General features: G+C 40.5%; 1 protein-coding gene across 1 annotated transcript in view; it reads right to left on the bottom strand.

Annotated features, from left to right (window-relative positions):
• Nucleotides 1–2,427: 2,427 nt before the first annotated feature.
• The window catches only part of LOC108711598 (serine/threonine-protein phosphatase 2A 55 kDa regulatory subunit B alpha isoform), a 35,434-nt gene continuing 16,010 nt past the window's right edge, over nucleotides 2,428–21,851 (bottom strand). Inside the window, exons 3-10 of the mRNA XM_018253483.2 lie at nucleotides 21,306–21,397; nucleotides 15,104–15,266; nucleotides 10,554–10,666; nucleotides 8,690–8,867; nucleotides 8,179–8,343; nucleotides 6,549–6,718; nucleotides 4,978–5,069; nucleotides 2,428–3,790 (exon numbers count right to left, since the gene is read on the bottom strand). Of these exons, the coding sequence (XP_018108972.1) occupies nucleotides 3,511–3,790; nucleotides 4,978–5,069; nucleotides 6,549–6,718; nucleotides 8,179–8,343; nucleotides 8,690–8,867; nucleotides 10,554–10,666; nucleotides 15,104–15,266; nucleotides 21,306–21,397 (1,253 nt within the window). The 3' untranslated portion in view covers nucleotides 2,428–3,510. The remainder of the gene's footprint in view (nucleotides 3,791–4,977; nucleotides 5,070–6,548; nucleotides 6,719–8,178; nucleotides 8,344–8,689; nucleotides 8,868–10,553; nucleotides 10,667–15,103; nucleotides 15,267–21,305; nucleotides 21,398–21,851) is intronic.

Genomic DNA, 21,851 nt, shown 5'->3' with positions numbered 1-21,851 from the left:
ATGGTGTCTATAGTAACAGTGGATAATAGTCTCTGGGAAGGGAGTGTGACTGTGGGATAGCAGGTATAGTAGGGAGAGATGGTGCCTATAGTAAGAGTGGTATAATAGTCTCTGGAAAGGATAACAGTACAGTAGGGAGGGAGAGCTAATAAGCATGACTCTTGCAGGGTGCTGCCCTGGGTGAAACCACAAAGCTGATGTGATAATTTCATTACTGTGCACAGCTGCCTGGGTGTGAGATCAGAAGCAGAGCTGGTTGAAGAAACCTTTACAACAGGGATAAGACTCAGTGTTTCATGAAGTGGTGCCCATCCCACACCAACTATACAGAGTTTGTGTGGCTTTTTGCTGAGCTTTCCTCCAGACACTGGCTTAAAACACAGGAGAAAGTCTGCACAAACCCTGCTATAAAAGCCTATGAGCAAGGCACCTGAAACATGGCAAATTAAAGGAGTACTCCAGCCAAATAACTCATAAAAACTACATTTATTATTGTGCAATGAAAGAAAATGTTAGTCTAAGCATCTTTTCTGTATACGTGGCAGTGATCTTAACCTTATTTTACAAATTTGTGTAATTATCATATACTTAGAATTACATTTTCTTTCATCATGCAAAAATGTGTTTAAAGGGTATGTAAAGTCTAAAATAGAATAAGGCTAGAAATGCTGTATTTTTTATACTAAACATAAACATGAACTTACTGCACCACAAGCCTAATCAAACAAATAATTTATGCTTTCAAAGTTGGCTACAGGGGGTCACCATCTTGTAACTTTGTTAAACATCTTTGCAAGACTAAGACTGTGCACATGCTCAGTGTGGTCTGGGCTGCTTAGGGATCATCATAAACAAAGCTGCTTGAGTTCTGCATGGCTGGGAAGGCGGGGGCTCCCCCTGCTGTACATAAGTATGATTGTTTCCCTACTCAGCAGTTAGGGACCGTCTGACAATTCCTATCCACAGCAGTAAATGAAGGGAGAATTTCACTGCATACAGTCAGGTTTCTTATAAAAACGGTACACATTTTTTAATTAAAGTATATTGGAGATCGGTTTCTTGTTCATTAAAGAAAGTAAAAATGGGATTTTATTTTTTTGCCTTTACATGTCCTTTAAATACATGAGTGGAGTTTGCCTTTAAACTCGTGTGATGATGTGTAATACAAGATTTCTTATTCAATTTCACAGACTGGAAATGTTTATGAATTGGGATTTCTATCATCAGTTGTCTACCCTGTTGTGGACGTGTAGAAGTGAATTTATGCGGATTAGAAGCGACACAAACAGGCAGTAAATGATAAAGCAATGCTGGCGTGGCCCCAAAATACAGACCCAATTGTCCAGGGTTTGCTGCTGGTTATTCTCTATGGGAGCACATGGCAAGCTGACAGCTTAAAGGGTGATTCACATTTAAGGTAAGACTAATCTACTCAATTTTTCAATTGGCCTTCATTTTTTCTTTATAATTATTTGCCTTCTTATGGCTGTTTCCAGCTTTCAAATGGGGGGGGGTAATTGACCCCCATCTAAAAACAAATGCTCTGTAAGGCTACACATTTATAGTTATTTCTACTGTTTATTACTCATCTTCCTATTCATATTCCAGTCTCTCATTCAAGTCCATGCATTGTTGCTAGGGTAATTTGGAAAACTCATGAATAAGCAGCTTAAACTGAAAAACCATAAATAATAAAGGCAAATTGTCTCAGAATATCACGCTCTACATCATACTAAAATTAATTTAAAGGCGAACGACCCCCTTTAAAACCAATATCTCATGCTTTATGAGCTAAATAAGGCTGTATGAGTGGCCAGTATAAGAACTAATAATAAATGAAGGGGAGCATTTAAAGGAGAACTAAAGCTTAACTAAGGAAGTAGCTAGTAATGTACATTATGTTTTGTGCTTCTGTACCAGCCCAAGGCAACCACAGTCCTTTAGGAAGGAAGATCTGTGTCTCCAAAGATGCCCCAGTAGCTCCCCATTTTCTTTTCTGCTGATTCACTGCACATGCTCTGTGCTGCTGTCACTTACTGAGCTCAGGGACCCACTCACAATATACAGTACACATAGAATAGAAATGTCACAATATAAGGCTGATTAGTAATTAATACAGATAATTACTACATGGCAGCACAGAAACCAGTGCAATTAACATCAGAATTTAATAATCAGCCCTGTAACATCAGTTTATATTACAATTGGAGATGTGACAGCCACCCCCCCTACTTCTAACTACTAATACATTTCTACTTTTTTGATGAATAGACACTGGATTTTTTTGGTGCTCCGTGTTCTTCAAATTGTGTTAAAAAGTAAAATGTTCCCTTTAAATAGAGTAAAGGGCCACGCATACCTGGTTCATCATTCCATTGGCAAGCCAGAGAAACACACACACTTAAAATACTAATTACACACGTCGCATTTCTCCATGGTTTTTATTCAGTAGTTTTTATCCTTCGTTTTTTGGCTTTTTATTATTTTTGTTTGTTTTTTTTTTCTCCTTAAATCCTTTTGTCCCACCCCCTTTCAGTGCCCAGAGAAGGCAAGAAGTGAATACAGTCAGGTTGTCATTAAAAAGTGTGACCGATGCACAACTTTCTGCCATAGAACTTCCCCTCCCACCAATCCCATCAACCCTGCCAAGGTCAACCCAATTCCCTGTGTGCTTTATAGCTGTTGGATTTATACCAGCGCAGGAAGAGGGAAGGGCAGGAGACGAACAAAAGTAGAACAGAGCGAGAGAGAAAGAGAGGGGTATATTTAGCAAAGAGTGAAGTTAGAGATCACCACAGTCCACTAGAGTGAAATTCCGCCACTCTCTTCATTTCTATGGGATGTTGAAAGGCCTATTTATCAAAGGATGAACTTTCACCCATTGATAGTCTTTTAAAAAACCGATAGAAATGAATGGAGAGTTCGGAATTTCACACTAGTGGACTGGTGATCTCTAACTTCACTCTTTGATCAATATGCCCCAGAGAGAGAGAAAGGACAAAAAAAGGGGGTGGCAAATGAACCTGATAAAGCTATAGAATGAAAAAAAATCTAGTGGATAAAAAATTAAACAAAGACACCTTTGTACGGGGAAAAAAATAATATAAGAAAGTAACAAAATTCTTTTCATTAGTACTGCAGGGGGCACCCTACCCCGCCCTACAGGTACAATCCTAAACTATAAAGGCCTGTACTGCATTTGACATCACAAAATAAAAAAAAAATACATATTAAATCTACAAGTCAGGCGAGATGGTTAAAAAGAAAAAAATAATAGAGATACAGTAAACCCAGCGTTAATCCGGCTGGGCAAGAAAATGACAGGAGCAGGGGGGTCTCCCCGCGCAGCTATAAAAAGAATATCGATGGCACCTTAAACACTGGAAAAGTCACACCAGGAGGGACTGGCAAAAAAACGTTTCCGTACTGTTGGAAATTCTCCTCAGATTTGGAACAGGGTTATGAATTCTAGGCTGGACTATTGGAACTAGGCGGAACTAGGGGCCAGTGCTAATTGACTCGGTCCTGGAATATGTACAGGTTATTGGTAGTAGCCACGGCGATGATGTTCTCCTTAGGGTGCCAGGCCGTGTGCAAGATCTTCTTGTTGAAATCGAGACTGTCCACCGTGATCTCGTCCTTCTTCCGCTTGCCGCTGGCGCACACCTTGCGGGGTTTCAGCACCGTGCGGGGTTTGCTGTTCTCCCGTGACGCCTCCAGGGTGATGTCGCGTTTGGTGTTGCGGTCGAACATCCGGAAGAAGTTGTTGTAGGAGCCGGTCATGACAACGCTGCAGAGATAGTGAGGAAGGCAGAGGTGAATACTCCAACAGCGGGCGAATGTGCTACATCTGCATTAAATCTGCTAAAAGGAGACAAAAAGCCCTTCACAAGCAATTAGATGCAAAATGAAGCTGTCTGAAATCAGGCGGTATTTACTGGTCTCATGCCATACACATAGCACTGACTTTTTATTCCATAAGGCATTTAGGGGTGGAGACATGCAAATCACTCCCTTTATGTCCCTTTGGCCAACTATGCATCCAGAACAGCCTATAATACAGTGCCTACTGGCACAAAACGCGTAAGGCTATGTGTTAATCTACTTTCTGGCCTAAAAAAAGTTATTTTACAAGCCTGTTTGTGGGATCTCTGAGTGCCTGCTGTTTTCTCCTTTAGTTGGATACCTCGAACTGTAGGTCAGGGGCATGAGCACCCTGGCCCCACAGATTACTGGTGTGACAATAACCTTTCTAGGTTTTTACATTGGGACTTTTTCTTAAAGTGCATTTACTGGTCTCATGCCATACACATAGCACTGCCTAAATACCAAGTTTAATTCTCCCATAAGGCATTGTGAAGCACTTTTTGGCTCCTTTTAGCCAAGGTTCAGTTTTCTATATCGCTAGTCTCCAAGTCCTATCCGCCATGTTCCAATATGTTGCACTGATGAGATTTAACAAGATGCAAGTTTAGATATAAGGCCCTGAACCATGATTAGGCTGTTTCTGTGCTATAAAACCAGTTCTGGATTCATAGTTGGCCAAAGGGACATAAAGGAGTGATTTGCTTGTTTCCGCCCCTAAATGCCTTATGTGAGAGTTAAAACTCATTGTTGGTATTTAGGCACTGCTGTGTTTATGTAATGAGACAAGTAAATACCTTCTGATTTCAGACAGCTTCGCTTTGCATGATCAATGGCTAACCTTAGATCTAGAAAATCTCCTGTAGCCCTTAGGGTAATGGTACAGGAGACTTGTTGACACCTGTGATATATCTTGGCTGCCGCAGTCTAACATCCCTTGTTTCCTTCCCACAGGCTAAAATGCATATGCGTCTACTTTCTCAAGTAATCGGCATGAAACAAAAAAAGTCAGATGGCACTCACAATAGCATGTGTGCTAAATCCTTTGTGTTTCATTGAGATCTTCACTGTGTGATGTAGCTGTAATGTATTTCTGTATAAAGCAATACTTACTTGTCAGGCCCATTCCAACAGCACTCAAACTTGTCGAAGATGCAATCGTTTTCATATAAGGAGCAAAGCTTACTCCTGAGGTATTCATGTACCTAATTAAAAAGGACAGTCACTTTAGCAAAGTGAAGCAAAGCAAAGTATTTAAACAAGACGCCAGAGGGGGCTTCTCACTGTGTATTGTTGCTGCAGGGTGTTCTAAAAACACAAGTAAAGTAGTGATGAGGAATAGTGAGCAGCGTAGAGATCCAGCCCACCTGTTGTGCCAGTGCAGTTATTAATGTATTTAATGACAAACCCCACTGTAACAGACATTAAGAGGCACATTTATCAAGGGTCAAATTTATGCGAGTTTCTTTAAAACTCCAATGAATTTGAAATCCGACTTGGGGAAATGTATTAATAAAATTTAATTTTTTTAAACTCAGACTAATCGATGCAAAAACTCGAATCAAATTCAATCAAACTCGATTTGAGTCAGGAAGGCTGCAAACATCTCCAAATTGATCCCTGCACCTCTCCCATTGACTTAATAATAGTAATTCGGCAGGTTTAAGGTGGTGAATAGTCGAATTTAAATTCTTAAAGGGCCAGAGTATGAAAAATATCGAGAACCTAATTTGAATTAAAAAAAAAAAAACAAACAAAAAAACTTGAACCGGGTTTGGATAATTCCCTATTCAAATTTGAGAGTTCTGACCATAACGAAAATTTGAATTTCAATTGACCCTTCATAAATCTGCCCCTAAATGACATGTCTGATCTTATTTTAGATTATACGGATTATATTGCATTTGTAAAAAATTCACACCTTAAAAATAACAATATAAATATGATAAATCTTTAAAGAAGAACTACCCCCCCCCCCCCCAGCCCTTATAACTGCTTATCCAGATACACCAGGCCCATGCTCATGTAAGCAGATCATCTACCAGATCATCTAGGCGCATGTGCAGTAAAGTGAGAAATCCAGCTGCCCCTCTAAGACCGGCTTTTACTTTACTGCGCATGTACCTGCCTGGACCGGAAACAGAAAGAAATGGAAAAAGCTGCCAGTGGTGGGCTTCTGCAGCAATACCCTTGAGTTTTCTGCCAAGTATCAGGTAAGTGAACTTTTCCCTGTTATAAAATCTACACATAGAACTTGGGGAATGCCATTGAGAACTATTAGCCTGTACGACGATAATAAGCTAAGCAACAAGAGCACTAAGGTGCAAAGAAGGAATTTTAATGTGGAATTATAAGGGAAATTTAGCATTGTTTCATTTTCTCCAACAGCACCCGATTATGTGCTTACTCAATGTAACTTGGGAAGTACCTTAGTTTACCTAGTTACGGATGGCGGAATAGGAATAAGCACTCTCTGGCAGTCAGCTCTTGCCAACTTCATAAGCAGAACATACAGGGAATTGCAGTTTTGCAACCTCTGTAGCACCAAAGTCTGTCTAGCCCTCCCCTACAGTGAGTGAACTGAATAGTGATTCAAAAATGCACCAGTCAAACCTGCTAAGTGTGCCTCTGCCTAAAATACGTGCACCTACCATCTGGGTGGTAAGCTTAAGGCATAGGCTGACCTGATAAGTTTCCACTGGCCTGTTCTCCATATTCAGGTCCCAGATCTTGACTGACAGATAGTCCCTAGTCATCATGTATCGACCGTTGTGGCTGAATTTCACATCGGATATGGAAGAGATGATCTCTGAGAAGAATGACCTATTGCTGGGATCCTCTGGCTCCTCAAATACTGTTAATAAAGAATATTCAAGAGAGAATCTTAACCCATCGTTTAGTATCAGACTTTAAGCTGTAACTCTGCCTTAAAGGAATTGTTCAGTGTAAAAATAAAAACTGGGTAAATATGTTTCTAATATAGTTAGTTAGCCAAAAATGTAATGTATAACGGCTGGAGTGACTGGATGTGTAACATAATAGCCAGAACACTACTTTTCAGCTCTCTTGGTTTACACTGATTGGTTACCAGGCAGTAACCAATCAGTGACGTGAGGGGGAGCCAAATGGATCATATCTGTTGCTTTTGAACCTGAGCTGAATGCTGAGGATCAATTGCAAACTCACTGAACAGTTATGTCCCATGTGGCCCCCCCTACAAGTCACTAACTCAGTGTTAGCTGAAAGCAGGAAGTAGTGTTCTGTTATGTTGTGTAAGACATCCAGTCACTCCAGCCTTTATACATTACATTTTTGGCTGACTATATTACAAACATTCAGCTTATTTATTTAGCCAGTTTTTATTTTTACACTGAACTGTTCACTGGGTTGTTCACTTTCCGAACACTTTTTACAATTCAGCCGTGATCAGACTGTTCACCAGAAAGACTTTTTTTCAGTTGCTTTCCATCTTTTACTTTTACCATTATTCCCAAAACTGAAGTTTAATGCTCCTGTCTCTAATGTTTCAGTCTGGCAGCTCAGTAATCCTGGAGCAGATTCTGAACAGTTACAATTGCTACATTAGTTGATATGTTTTTTTAAAAAGTAAACATAATTTAAAGCAATTTTGCAATATACATCAATTAAAAAATATGCATGTTTTCATGTTTTTTTTCGGACTACTTTACTGAGTCGTCTGACTACTGTTACTTTGTATCAGCAGCCATCTGTCCTCAGCCTGCATCCTCCAAACCCCACAATTCCCTGCACACACGATGAAGGAAAGGAACATCCCAGTGCAATGCATTGTGGGTTAAGTGCTGTCTGTAAGCTGTGGAGAAGTTATTACAATTTGTAACATCAGTGTTTAGATCTCCCTTTCCCTACCAGGATTTCAAATGATGCAGCATAGAAAATTGCATCTATTCATACTTTTTGAAGAAACAGGTACGGTAACTGTGATGGGTAAATTAAGTGTTTCTGTGTTATGTGGGCCTCTATCAAATTTTGGTTTGGAATCCGGAGTTCCCCTTTAATAAAACTCAGGGATTCTGCTCAGCAGGGATAAGAAATGTATCAACTAAATGTATCAATTTAGAACGGTTTAAAGAGTCGGCAACCCCCCACCCCCAGAGCTGCTTTAGTAGGCGAAAAATTACACTTTAATATTAGAAAAACGGTCACAAATAGAAAGTGATTGAAAAAAGTCTTTATTTCTGCTGAGCAATCTGAAAAGTGTGAACAAGCCCTATGAAAACACTAATTGTAAGCAGGCTGTGGGGGAATTATATATATTACCTGAATGCTACTTACACTTGGAGTGGCGATCACACAAGGCCGACTCTCGCATGTCACACAGGCGGATTGTGCCCTTGCTGCTGCTGTATACAAAAGTGTTACAGTGGTGAGGGTGGAACTCGGCAGCTGTGATAACTTCCGTCAGCTCCTCCATGTTGGCAGGTTTAATATCTACAATATCTGTGACAGGGAGTGAAGGAAACGTATGTAGAAAGCATCAATAAGCATCAGAGTAGTAAGGCTGAAACCAGTGGCGTAACTAGATATTACTGGGCCCCACAGCAAATTATTTTTCAGGCCCCCAAAATGTTTAGAGGTTGACTTGTTTCTCCAATATTTATTGAAATTGTATATGAATTAGGGCCTCATGGGGCCCCTATACCTCCTGGGCCCCCCTGCAGCTGCAGGGTCTGCTTCCTCTATAGTTACGCCCCTGGCTGAAACAAGACTCCCTGCTTACGACTCTTTCCACAAAGTGGGATTAAACATAGTGCAAATGATTTTAACTCCGTGCAACAAAGGATACTAAAGCTCCGATCCGTTATTTCCAGGTGCCACAAGTTGACTCTAAGGTCGTCTGCTGACAGGTAAGTCTCATAGTCACTGTTGACAGAGATGGAGTTGATGTGATACGTGTGGGCATTGGCGAATATCCGTCGTGGACTCGCTTCAACCATCAAGTCCATGGGGCGGAATACTGGCACCTGCGGGGGAAATCGGAATTAAGCAATCATTAGCAGACAGGCGGAGGGCATTGATTTTGGAGAGCTATGTATAGAGTCCACTCACACCTATTTCACACAACTAGAGAATCCAGGATTCGGTTCGGGATTCTGCCTTTTCAAGCAGGATTCGGCTGAATCCTTGTGTGTGGCCGAACCAAATCCGAATCCTAATTTGCACATGTAAACTAGGTGTGGGAAGGGAAATCACTCAACTTTTTGTCTCAAAACAAGGAAGTAAAACATTCTTTCCACGTTTTGCTTTCCCGCCTCTAATTTGCATATGCAAATTAGGATTCGGTTCGGTATTTGGCCAAATCTTTCACAAAGGATTCGGGGATTCGTCTGAATCCCAAATAGTGGATTCGGTGCATCCCTACACAGAACCAAAATAGAAGCCAATGGGTGCCAGAGATAAATGCACCATGTAGGAGATGAACTTCCACAAAAGTAGGGATGCACCAAATCCACAGCCTTTTTCAGCAGGATTCGGATTCAGCCGAATCCTTCTGCCCGGCCGAACCTGAATCCTAATTTGCAGAATCTTTTGTGAAGGATTTGAGGGTTCAGCTAAATCCAAAATAGTGGATTCGGTGCATCCCTACAAAAAAGCACAAATGTTTAGAACCAATGTGCCAGCCCTCATCAGGATAACAAGGACAATGTTTGGATTATACAGCAGGGCCGATGGAGATCCATGGGGAAAAGACAATGTTACTATGTGCTGGTGGGGCCCTTGCCCAAAAGTATTTTTTATGCCCGTTATATAGCTAGTATTTGTATCTAGAATCATCTATTTTCAGCTAGATATCAGAAGGGCAAAACATTGCGAAAGCCCTGTTCAGGTATGGGATCCGTTATCCCCCGAAAACCCATTATTCAAAAAGCTCCGAATTAACAGAATGGCTGTCTTCCATAGACTCCATTTTATCCAAAATAAATAAATATTCCTTTTATCTGTAATAATAAAACAGTAGCTTGTACTTGATCCCAACTAAGATATAATTAATCCTTATTGGAAACAAAACCAGCCTATTGGGTTTATTTAATGGTTAAAGGATTTTCTAAGGTATGAAGATCCAAATTATGGAAAAATCCGTTATCTGGAAGTCCCCAGGTCCCGAGCATACTGGATAACAGGTCCCATACCTGTACCAATAAATCAGCTTTACAGAAGTTAGTTTACAGAAGGCCAAATGGCTGCCTTGATCTAATGGTGCAACTGGAAAGTCAATGGAGGTCATTTATCAACACTGGGCAAATCTGTCCATGGGCTGTAACCCATGGCAACCAATCAGATTGTTGCATTCATTGTTCTACTTGCAGCTGGCTTTATAAAGTTAATCACTGATTGGTTGCTATAGGTAACTGCCCATTGTGTCAGATTATCTGTAGACCTTCGGCCCAGACAGCTCACCCTGTCCATTTAGGTTATCCCACTAAAACGGATACTGTGATATAGTCGGCTCCATCTGTACAAGCCACTAATTGCTACATGCAACTTTGAAGCAATTTGCTGTAACTCCTTGTAATCAATTCACGCTAAACAACCCATTAGGCTCAGTATTTTATCTACAACGCAGAACATCACTTTCAATGAAATCCGCTGCCCCCAATACAGAGGCGAGGTTGTCAAAAAGAACAAGTGTGTTGGCTTTGGGAACTCACCCTTAGTGTGGTCACAGTGGTTGGATCCCTATACCTCCCATTTTCTTCCTTTAGGTTGTAACCCTCTGGTCTCTTGTCACGTTCACTGATTTTCCACAGCTTAATAGTTTTATCTGGAGAGAAATGACAGACACATTAGGCTCAGGAATGACAATACTGCTGCTCATAAAGCCGGGGAACATTGCACATACCCCGAGGCTGAACACAAGAGAGCACTTTTTTCTCTCAGACAGTTAGAATTGTTTGTATAATGTAAATCATCAGCTCACTATTCCTTCTGCAAGATCTCCCCTATCTCCCCTGCAGTTCTAGCTGAGGCAGCCATCTTGGATTTCACTGGCTCCTCCTACCTATATCTTCCCAGCCAACTGCAGCTCTGAAATCTCGCACATGCTCAGTTGAAATTCCTTGTTGCTTATCAACCCTTCTAAGCTATTTTCAAATCAACCAAACCTGTGTGTTAGCTGCTGTTCAGTAGTGCTGCCACCTGCTGGAAGTTAGTGTGTGCCCTTCATTTGCATAATGACTTTACCAGCAGGGGACAAGATAGGGAAATCTCCTGATACTTCTAGTGGAGGAGTTTACTTAAACAAGGCATTCTGGGTAGAATACTCAAAGCAGTGTTACTATCTGAGCATGCTCCTGAAATTTGCATATTAGCGTCTCTGTTATAGTCATAGTATGGCCTCCCTCAGTGAAAGAACCCATTTGACAAAGTAAGGGATTTTTTTTAAAACCTGCAGTTTTTTCAAAAAACTATATATGTAGTTTGATTAAACGTGTTTAGCTTGTACTGGTCAGATTGTTAATATGTGTTTGATTTTGGCTGTGATAGGTGCCCTTTAAGAAAACTTTTCGTATGTAATAGAACGACCAATTCTAAGCAACTTTACAATTGGTTTACATTATGTGTTATAATTTTATAATTATTTGCCTTTTCTTCTGACTCTTTCCAGCTTTCAAATGGGCATTGCTGTCCCCATCTAAAAAGCAAAGGCTCTGTAAGGCTACAAATGTATTGTTATTGCTAATTTGTATTTCTCATCTTTCTAGTAAGGTCCTCTCCTCTCTAGTGTCAGGGGCATGGCACTAGTGCTAACATTTCCTAAGATGATCTTGCCCACTCCCACATCTTGTGTCTTATTCCCTTCCCTTTAGAGTGTAAGCTTGTTTATAACGGGCCTTTCTTGAGTTATTTAGTTTAGCTTTTTATTCAGCAGCTCTCCAGTTTGTATTATAAACAATCTGGTAGCTTGGGTCCAAATTCCCCTAGCAACCATGCATTGATTTGAATAAGAGACTGGAACATGAATAGGAGAGGCCCTGAATAGAAATATGAGAAATAAAAATTAGCAATAACAATATATTTCTAGCCTTACAGAGCATTTGATTATTAGATGGGGTCAGTGACCCCCATTTGAAATCTGGAAAGAGTCAACAGAAAAAAAAATAATTATAAGACTATAAAAAACATAATAAAACCAATTGAAAAGTTGCTTAGAATAGGCCATTCTATTACATACTAAAAGTTTATTCATCCAAATGAGAATTCAACCCTAATTTTTTTTTTTACTTACCTCTCCAGGCAGATTCTGGCCATGGGATTTCACGGACGCCATCTTCTTTCTTCTTTGGAAATTTCAGCACATGCGCAGTTGGAGTAAATTTCCGGTCTAGAACCACTGCGTATGCACCAACATTTTCCTGACTATCAGTACCTGCGCAGAGGGGCCGGAAATTTACTACAACTGCGCATGCCCCGAAAATGCCGTCAATACACAAAGATCACGGGAGAAGGAGATGGCTGCCGTGAGAGGCCTGAATCTGCCGCAAGGGGTGAGTAGAAAATTAGGGGCACTTGCTCGGGCGGGGGTAGGTATTCTGGGGGGGGGGGGGGAGAAGGAGTAAATGGGGTTTTCCCATGGGTAGGGGAGGCTTTTTTTTATAGCGGGTTGAATTCTCCTTTAAAGGTGAACCACCCCTTTAAATTCCAACATCCTTCTAAAATCTAAAAGGCTGCTGAAAGGGCTTTGTGTTAGTTGTCCCCAGGCTTCTTCCTTGCCATGGCCCTTCTAGTCACTAACTTTGGCCCTGTTCCTTAATCAGAACTTGATGAATCTGGGTGCCAGGTCTATGAAAAGCTTTAGCAAACAAGGACTTGCCCACTAGTATTTTTTGACACACCTGAGGGGTTAGGGATCAGACGCAATACCTGACACACACAGATACCCAGGATTTCTAATACCAAATTAAAATGAACCATGTCACAGGTAGTTGCTTTTCAGAATGTACTGAAAATCAGGATAAAGACTTTTTATGCAGATCAAAGCAGATATTTAAAGGAAAACTATACCACCCAAACAATGTAGGTCTCTATAAAAAATATATTGCATAAAACAGCTCATATGTAAAACCCTGCTTCATGTAAATAAACCATTTTCATAATAATATACTTTTTTAGTAGTATGTGCCAGTGGGTAATCATAAATAGAAAATTGCCATTTTAAAAAATAAGGGCCACCTCCTGGGATCGTAGGATTGACTGTGCACACAAACGTACCAAACAAACCATACATGTTAGGTCACATGAGCCAATTAACAGACAGAGTTGTGTCTTTTGCTTCCACACTTCTTCCTGTTACAGTTAGAGCTGTAGTATTTCTGGTCAGGTGATCTCTGAGGCAGCACACAGACCATCATAAAATGGTGGCTCAAGGTAAGAGATGTAAAAGGGCAAGATTTTCTTAAATATATATTCTAGTTTGATAAGATTCTTGAATATGCCACTTAATGTGACGTAAACTGTTGCTTAAGTATTCATTTTGGGGGTAACGTTTTCCTTTAAGTTGTCTGTAAGAGGCACACAACAGTGTTACGACTAAAGGTGGGCCATAGACACACGATTCGTACGATTTTCGGATTGTGTGGCATGTGCCGACATCTTTCGTCCGGCGGAGATTGGTCGTTTGGTCGATCGGTCAGGTTTGATTTTGACCCGACCGATCCCGCCGGAGCTCATGGCACATCGTAATCTGATCATTCGGCCATACGGCCGAACGATCAGATTACCCCCCCCCCCGATATAGCCATGCCTGTTAATGGCATATCGGGGAAAGATCCGCTCGTTTGGCAACATCGCCAAACGAGCGGATCTTTGCATCTATGGCGACCTTTAAGCTGGCCATAGACGCAAAGATTTGATTGTACGTATCGAGGATTTGTACGATTTTTCGTACCGTGTGTGGAGAGTCCCGACATTTTTCGTACCACAGAGATCGGCCGTTTGGTCGATAGGACAGGTTATAAATAAAGCTTTAAATAGATTAAAAAAACGAGCTTTTGTCGGACATAACTTTCGTACGATTGCTGTCAGGAGCAGAACATTGGCCGATTGTTCTTTCTACTTTATTTGATCTGAATGGTTAGTGGCCGGTCGGGAGATTGGGAAGTCCTTGCATCTATGGCCTTTTTAAGGGCAAAGCTCTGCAGCTGCTGAAGAAGCAATTAAAGCTACAGTGCAGTGAGTGATAATGCATGCGCACAGAGAAATAAAGCACTTAAACTCGGGGGGGAGGGGGGGGACTATTTTTACATAATGATATGCAAGTTGCTGTACCAGTACCGAGCTGTATGTACTTTGCATGCAAGGAGTGTGCCAACAGAGCAGATTTCATACATAAACACAGGGGATGTGAAGTGGATTTACAATTCATATTTCTCTTAGACTCTGAAGACTATAAATAGAACCTTGCCCTTCATAATCTACACCTTAGTGATGCCGCAAGAATCTCTACAAGCACACTCCTTGTTCAGCCTTACATAAAAACAAGATGGGTGCATGCCCACAGTGTACACAGTACAGTACATTTATTTAATGTAGCAAGGTGCTTACAATTCAGCAGAAAATTCAGGCATATATTGTATAAAATCACAGTGGCCATTAATCACCATAATATTTTCATTTCTCCAATATAAAAAGTTGCTTGCTATGGGATGACCAATTCCAGCTTTAGACAATGCCACTTTTAAAGGAAAACTATACCCCCCAAACAATGTAGGTCTCTATAAAAAGATATTGCATAAAACAGCTCATATGTAAAACCCTGCTTCATGTAAATAAACCATTTTGATAATATACTTTTCTAGTAGTATGTGCCATTGGGTAATCATAAATAGAAAATTGCCATTTTAAAAAATAAGGGCCACCTCCTGGGATCATAGGATTCACTGTACTCACAAACATACCAACAAACCATACATGTTAAGTCACATGAGCCAATTAACAGACAGAGTTGTGTCTTTTGCTTCCACACTTCTTCCTGTTACAGTTAGAGTTGTAGTATTTCTGTTCAGGTGATCTCTGAGGCAGCACACAGACCATCATAAAATGGTGGCTCAAGGCAAGAGATGTAAAAGGGCAATATTTACTTAAATATATATTCCAGTTTGGTAAGATTCTTTAATATGCCACTTAATATGATATGAACTATCTGTTGCTCAAGTGTTCATTTTGGGGGTATAGTTTTCCTTTAAGTCGCTTTAGAACTCACCATTCGTAGACAACAGGAACTGTGCTGCGTTCTTTTGCGGTAGCCACCGGATCTTGTTGATCTTTTCTTCTATTTCTAAACTTTTCAAGTAATCGAATTCTGGCTCGTGGCTCTGGAAGGTGCTGTAAACACTATACTCCCCCCGGTGATAAGGGCTTTTGCTCTGCAGAAATCATGCATAAAAAAAACCAAAACATTGTTAATTTGTCTGAGTTTCCCCACTGTCTTCACTAGTTCCCCATAACTACGTGCCTGCTGTTCTTAGAACCTGCCACAAGGTGGCACAAACAGTGGGATATGCCAAGAAGGATTCAGAGTATCTCGACAGACTCCAGATTCTGCCCATTCCTACACAGTCTCATATACCCCCTTCTCCTTAGATTGAAAGCTCTTTATCTCCTTTATCAGTATTTGTGCAGTCTGTAAATATTTGAGGTATGCACTCTCTCACACTCTTAGGGGCCCATTCACTAAATTCGAGTGAAGGAATAGAGGAAAAATAGTTCGAATTACGAATGTTTTTTTGGCTACTTCGACCTTCGACTACGACCTTCGAATCGAACGATTCGAACTAAAAATCGTTCGACTATTCGATAGTCGAAGTACTGTCTCTTTAAAAATTTCTTCGACCCCCTAGTATGCGCTTGCTGACAATTTTATGAGCGAAGGATAATCCTTCGATCGATGGATTAAAATCCTTCAAATCATTCGATTCGAAGGATTTAATCGTTTGATCGAACGATTATTCCTTTGATCGAAGGAATTGCGCAAAATCCTTCGACTTCGATATTCGAAAGGATTTTAATTCGGCAGTCGAATATCGAGGGTTAATTAACCCTTGATACATCTGCCCCTCACAGTACTGTGCAGCAGAATATTTGGTGGATTATTTTTGAATCTGTGATAATACCTGCGTCTAGCCTAAAGACCACATAAAACATCCACTATCATTAGCCAATCAACCGGCCCGCATGGTTTGGATTAGATATATAAACTCTTCTTCATGAATACTGCTCTGAAGAAGGTTCCAGTTTAGACAGCGGAAAGGTGCCACCCCTCAAACTTATTTGCATGATATGTGCCTTAACCAGTTGTTTAACAGGACAAATTAGTGACTTAATAGTATAACTCTTCCCCATGTGTCAGATCAAAGCTAAAATAACTTGATCTGCTTTGGTTCAGCCAATCTTTCACACCTTGTAGGTGCCCCATTGGGGAATTATTATCATAGTAATAGGGATTTGAATCTTACAGTCAGGGCACAAATTTCTGCCTAACCCTATCGGTGTAAAAGTCTCATTATAAAAACAAGTAAAACACAGATTAAACAACAAAAAAAAAAGTGTATTTTATACATTTTTATATGTACAAAGTTTTTAACAAAACTTGTGTTGTTTTACTAGTTTTAGTGAGGCAATATTAGCATTTTGAGTGAATGTATTATCTAAAGGAAAAGTAAAGCCTCGCAGGCAGTTTAATTTTAGGGTTAGTTCACATGAGGAGATTTGGGGAGATTTTGTCGCCTGGAGATGAATCGCCTCGTCTTCTCACGGAGGCAACTTCGGGTGACTATGGAAAACACATTGCCACGCGTGCTTTAGCGCAGGCGACTTTTCATTATAGCCTATGGGAAAACACGATGAGGCAGTTCGGGGAGATTGTTGCTCAGAAGACGACAATTAGTCGAAAGGTGACAAATTTTCCCCGAATCTCCTTGTGTGAACTAACCATTAGCAGCACTGAGACACTTGACTTAAGATAATAAAAGATTTCTGATAGAAAACCCTAATTTATACAAAATAGCATTTTTTGTAAAAGCCTTAAGCCTTAAAGGAATCGTATAAAAGTTATATAAAAGTATAAAAAAAAAAAACAAATTAAATAGGCTGTGCAAACTAAAAATTGTTTTTATTATAGTTAGTTAGCCAAAAATGTAATGTATAAAGGCTGGATGTGTAACATAATAGCCAGAACAGTACTTCCTGCTTTTCAGCTCTCTTTGCTTTCCACGGATTGGTTACAAGGCCACATGGCCCATAACTGCTGCTTTCGAATCTGAGCTGAATACGGAGGATCAATTGCAAACTCACTGAACAGTTATGTCCCATGTGCCCCCCCCCCTTTCAGGTCACTGACTAACTCAGAGTTAGAGAGCTGAAAAGCAGGAAGTAGTGTTCTGTTATGTTAGACATCCAGTCACTCCAGCCTTTATACATTACATTTATATAAGAGACATTTTTTTAATTTGTACAGGCTATTTGGCAAGTATTTATTTTTACACTGAACTGTTCCTTTAAAGCAGGTGTCCCCAACCTTTTTTTTACCTGTGAGCCACATTCAAATGTAGAAAGCGTTGGGGAGCAACACAAGCATATAAAAGTCCCATGTGATGCCAAATAAGGGTGGTGATTGGCTGTTGGTAGCCCCTATATGGACTGGCAGCCTACAGGAGGCTCTACTTGGCACTATACTTGGTTTTTATGCAATTAAACCTTGCCTCCAAGCCTGGAATTCAGAAATAATCAACTGCTTTGAGGACACTGAGAGCAACATCCAAGGGGTTGGAGAGCAACATGTTGCTCACGAGCTACTGGCACCAATACCTACATTGTAAGATCTTGCTGAGTCAGAATAATCCTAAATTCTATATACATTTAGATGGGTCACGTGTGTGTGTGTGTGTGTGTGTGTGTGTGTGTGTGTGTGTGTGTGTATACACACAAGGTAAAATAACCTCTTAGGTAACCTGTGATAGTGGGGGAGGCAGCAGGCTTGGAGAGAAGCACGCTAGCGGAATACTAAACTTTACAAAGAAAAATGTGGTCTGTATTTTTATATCAAGTGCCCAGGAAGCTATGCTCATTGTCTACAGTACTTGGTATAAAATAGAAGGAAGGGTGTGTTACACTGTGATACACTGACTAGAGCCACAGTATTTAGGTACAGCCCACATTTTACGCAAATGCCTTTTTAAAATCGAGATATTGCGGGAAGCTCAAGGACCGGCTTCATGTTCTGCATATAACTGCAGCCCTCTTATAGGGAGTATTTCAAGGGGTTGCTCACCTTCCAACACTTTTTTCAGTTCAGTTGGTTTCAGATAGGTCAGCAGTTTTCCAATTACTTTCTATTTTCTATGTATGACCTTTCTTCTAAAAATATTTTTTCAACTTCTAAAGCAGCTCGTGGTGGGGGGGGGGGGCACCAACTCTCTAAACTATTCTAAATTGATACATTTATTTAATACATTTCTTTCTCCCTGCTGAGCAGAATCGCTGAGTTTCATTAAAGGGAAACTCCCCAAAAACATAACAGGCTTTTTGAAAAGTAAACAATTTGAAGCAATATACAATTAAAAAACATGCAGACTTTACATGATTTTTAATAGTTCCCTAAGCCTAGCCCCCTACTGATCTGTCCGACTACTTTGCTGAGCTAACTGACTACTGTTAAGTTGGCCATACACAGGCCGATAAAAGCTGCCGACAGACATAGTCAACAGTTTATCGGTCCGTGCATGTGGCCCTCCGATGGGTTTCCCCAAACAATATCGGGCCCACCTCAATGTGGGCATATCGGGGAGAGATCCACTTGTTCGCTGAAATCGCCAAATGTATGGCCACCTTTACTTTGTATCAGCAGCCATCTGTCCTCAGCCTGCATCCTCCAAACCCCACAATTCCCTGCACAAACGATGAAGGAAAGGAACATCACAGTGCAATGCATTGTGGGTTATGTAGTTCCTGCATGCTGTCTGTAAGCTGTGGAGACGTTGTTACAATTTGTAACATCAGTGTTTAGTCCCTCCTTCCCTGCCAGGATTTCCAGGATTTCAAATGATGCAGAAAGAGAAGAACTTTTAAACAGCTGCATTACTGCATAGAAAATGGCATTTATTCATACCTTTAAAGGAGAAGGAAAGTCTGTTTGCACAAAGTGATTGTATTGACTTACCTGAAACCCAGGGCCGGTGCTCCTATCAGCAGAAAACTGCACCAGCCCAGGGTTATACCAGTGAGCATCACGGAGCAATACATTTCCGTCTTCTTCTTTCTTCAAATTTCCCAGGGCAGACGCATTTAGAGTTGAACGAAATAGCCGACTTTTTAGTTAAAGTTCAGCTTTTCTCTGTTCCTATGCATGCTCAGCCACGCAAAGAAAGTAGAAGCCGGAAGAAGATCATTCCATGGTGCTCACTGGTATAACCCCGGGCCGGTGCACTTTTCTGCTGATAGGAGCACCGACCCAGGGTTTCAGGTAAGTCAATACAACATTTGGCACCCCCAAGTACAAACAGACTTTCCTTCTCCTAATTCCCAAAGATTTGTAAGCAGAATGGCAAGTATCCAGGTGCACATGCAAATACCAGAGCTGATTTCTGTACTGTTGCACATGCACTGGTTGCACCATACCAAGACAAAAGAAAAAAAAAAAAAAATTGCTTAAAAGCAATGCATTGTTCTTCTGTAATTATATACAAGCCACACCTAAACTGACGGTATACTTTGCCATCCAGCTGTTCTGCCTGCAGATCTGGACACCCATGGGGCCAATGTTCAGCTCATACTGTGGATTTACAAAGAACCTTCACACAACGGCTGCATCAATGCGACACTTCACTTCTCATTTTGGGTAGGTTGTATCCAGAATACACAGGACAATTTGCACGGAGAAGGGACAGCTGTTGGCCTGTGTATGGCCACCTTAACAGCACTTACACCTATCTCTCAGTGGAGCTTGCAATCTAAGATCTCTTACCATACACAAACTAGCGTCAAGTTCATCTAGGGAGCACCAAATCCACTATTTGCCAATCAGCCAAATCCTTCATTAAAGATTCAGCCGAATACCAAACCAAATCCAAATTTGCACAAGTAAAATAGGGACAGAAAGGAGACTTTTTTTTTAATTAAAAAGTTATGGGATTCCCTTCACGCCCCTAATTTGCATATGCAAATTGTGATTTGGTCTGGCCAGGCTGAATCCTGCTAAAAAAAGCCAAATACTAGCAGCATACCGAACAGATTCCTGGATTCAGTGGATCTAGAATTTCATCAATAGCCAATGAACTGCATGTTTTTGGATTGTTGTAGGGAACTAAATAGGGAAAAACACATTAAAGGGATACTATCGTGGGAAAACATGTTTTTCTTCCAAAACAAATCAGTTAATAGTGCTGCTCCAGCAGAATTCTGCACTGAAATTAATTTTTAACGGAACAGATATTTTATATTTAATTTTGAAAATCTGACATGGGGCTAGACATATTGTCAGTTTCCCAGCTGCCCCAGTCATGTGACTTGTGCTCTGATAAACTTCAGTCACTCTTTACTGCTGTACTGCACGCTGGAGTGTTATCACCCCCCCCCTAGCAACCACAACAGAACAATGGGAAGTTAACCAGATAGCAGCTCCCTAACACAAGATAACAGCTGCCTGGTAGATATAAGAGAAGCACTCAATAGTAAAATTCAGGTCCCACTGTGACACATTCAGTTACATTGAGTAGGAGAAACAACAGCCTGTCAGAAAGCAGTTCCATCCTAAACTGCTGGCTCTTTCTAAAAGCACATGATCAGGCAAAATGACCTGAGATGGTGCCTACACACCAATATTACAACTAAAAAAATACACTTGTTGGTTCAGGAATTAAATTTTATATTGTAAAGTGAATTATTTACAGTGTAAACAGTGTAATTTAGAAATTAAAACTACACCATTACCAGTGCTTCAAACAATCCCATTCACTGCGCCACGTGTGCCCCATGTGTATATATAGTTTCATGAACGAGAGTAGAATTAATATATTTGCAGGTAGCCATAGGCCTCCCTACATTTCCCCAATGCTGTGACCTAGCTTAATCTCACGGGTCCCCAGTACTTGCAGCGATCTATATAAGGAGGGTTAGAATTCTATACATGAGGTATACAAATATTTGGAAACGCAAAGTGTCAGTATATACATAATCTAAGTAACTAAACATTTACTAAATGAATTCCCAAAATGAAAAATATGAAAATGCCATTTTTCATTTTGGTAATGTATACATGCACCAATAGACTGGGGTGAACGGAGTATTTTTTCACTTTTTACTACATCCACTATTTTTCATTACTTGGTAGTGCCACTAATTGGCTTTCCACAACCTCTTTTTTTTATTCATGGACTAAATGAACACCAGAGTATTCCACCACCACTGACCTCTTGCTGGAAAATGACCACTCTTCCTCCTTTATCTCCAGTAGCAAGCAACTCGCCAGAATGATTGAATTCTACCGTAGAGATAATATCCGCTGCAACAGAGAAGAAAGTGCGACATTTTCAGATAGTAAAATATAAAATGATGTGGATTAACTCATTTTCCTTATCTGTTAGTATTAACTTTTATAAGCATTTGTAGAAGTGTATGTGTGATGCAGGACATGGCCAAAGACTTGGATGGATCAGCATATCTACAAGGCTGGCTGATTACTAGAAATACGGTAGATTGCGGATACAGCACCAGTAAGCAGATGGCACGTTGACAGAATTCTGTGCTGTGTGTGAAGCTGAAGGATGGGATTTGCCTTGTTCAAGACAGAGAGATTTCATTGATGATAAATGATCCCATTTCCATGCAGTCAGCAGCAGATCTGAGCTCAGCAAAAAACTCATCTACAGCACAAAATCATGGATTTGCACCCAACTTTATTTTGTCTGAATTGTTTTGTATACGGACCTCAAACATGTCCTCCTTGATCATGATCT

Source organism: Xenopus laevis, chromosome 3L (assembly GCF_017654675.1).
Source record: "Xenopus laevis strain J_2021 chromosome 3L, Xenopus_laevis_v10.1, whole genome shotgun sequence".
Lineage (NCBI taxonomy): Eukaryota > Metazoa > Chordata > Amphibia > Anura > Pipidae > Xenopus > Xenopus laevis.
Note: the sequence above shows the minus strand (reverse complement) of the source record. Positions and strands in the feature narration are given on the sequence as shown.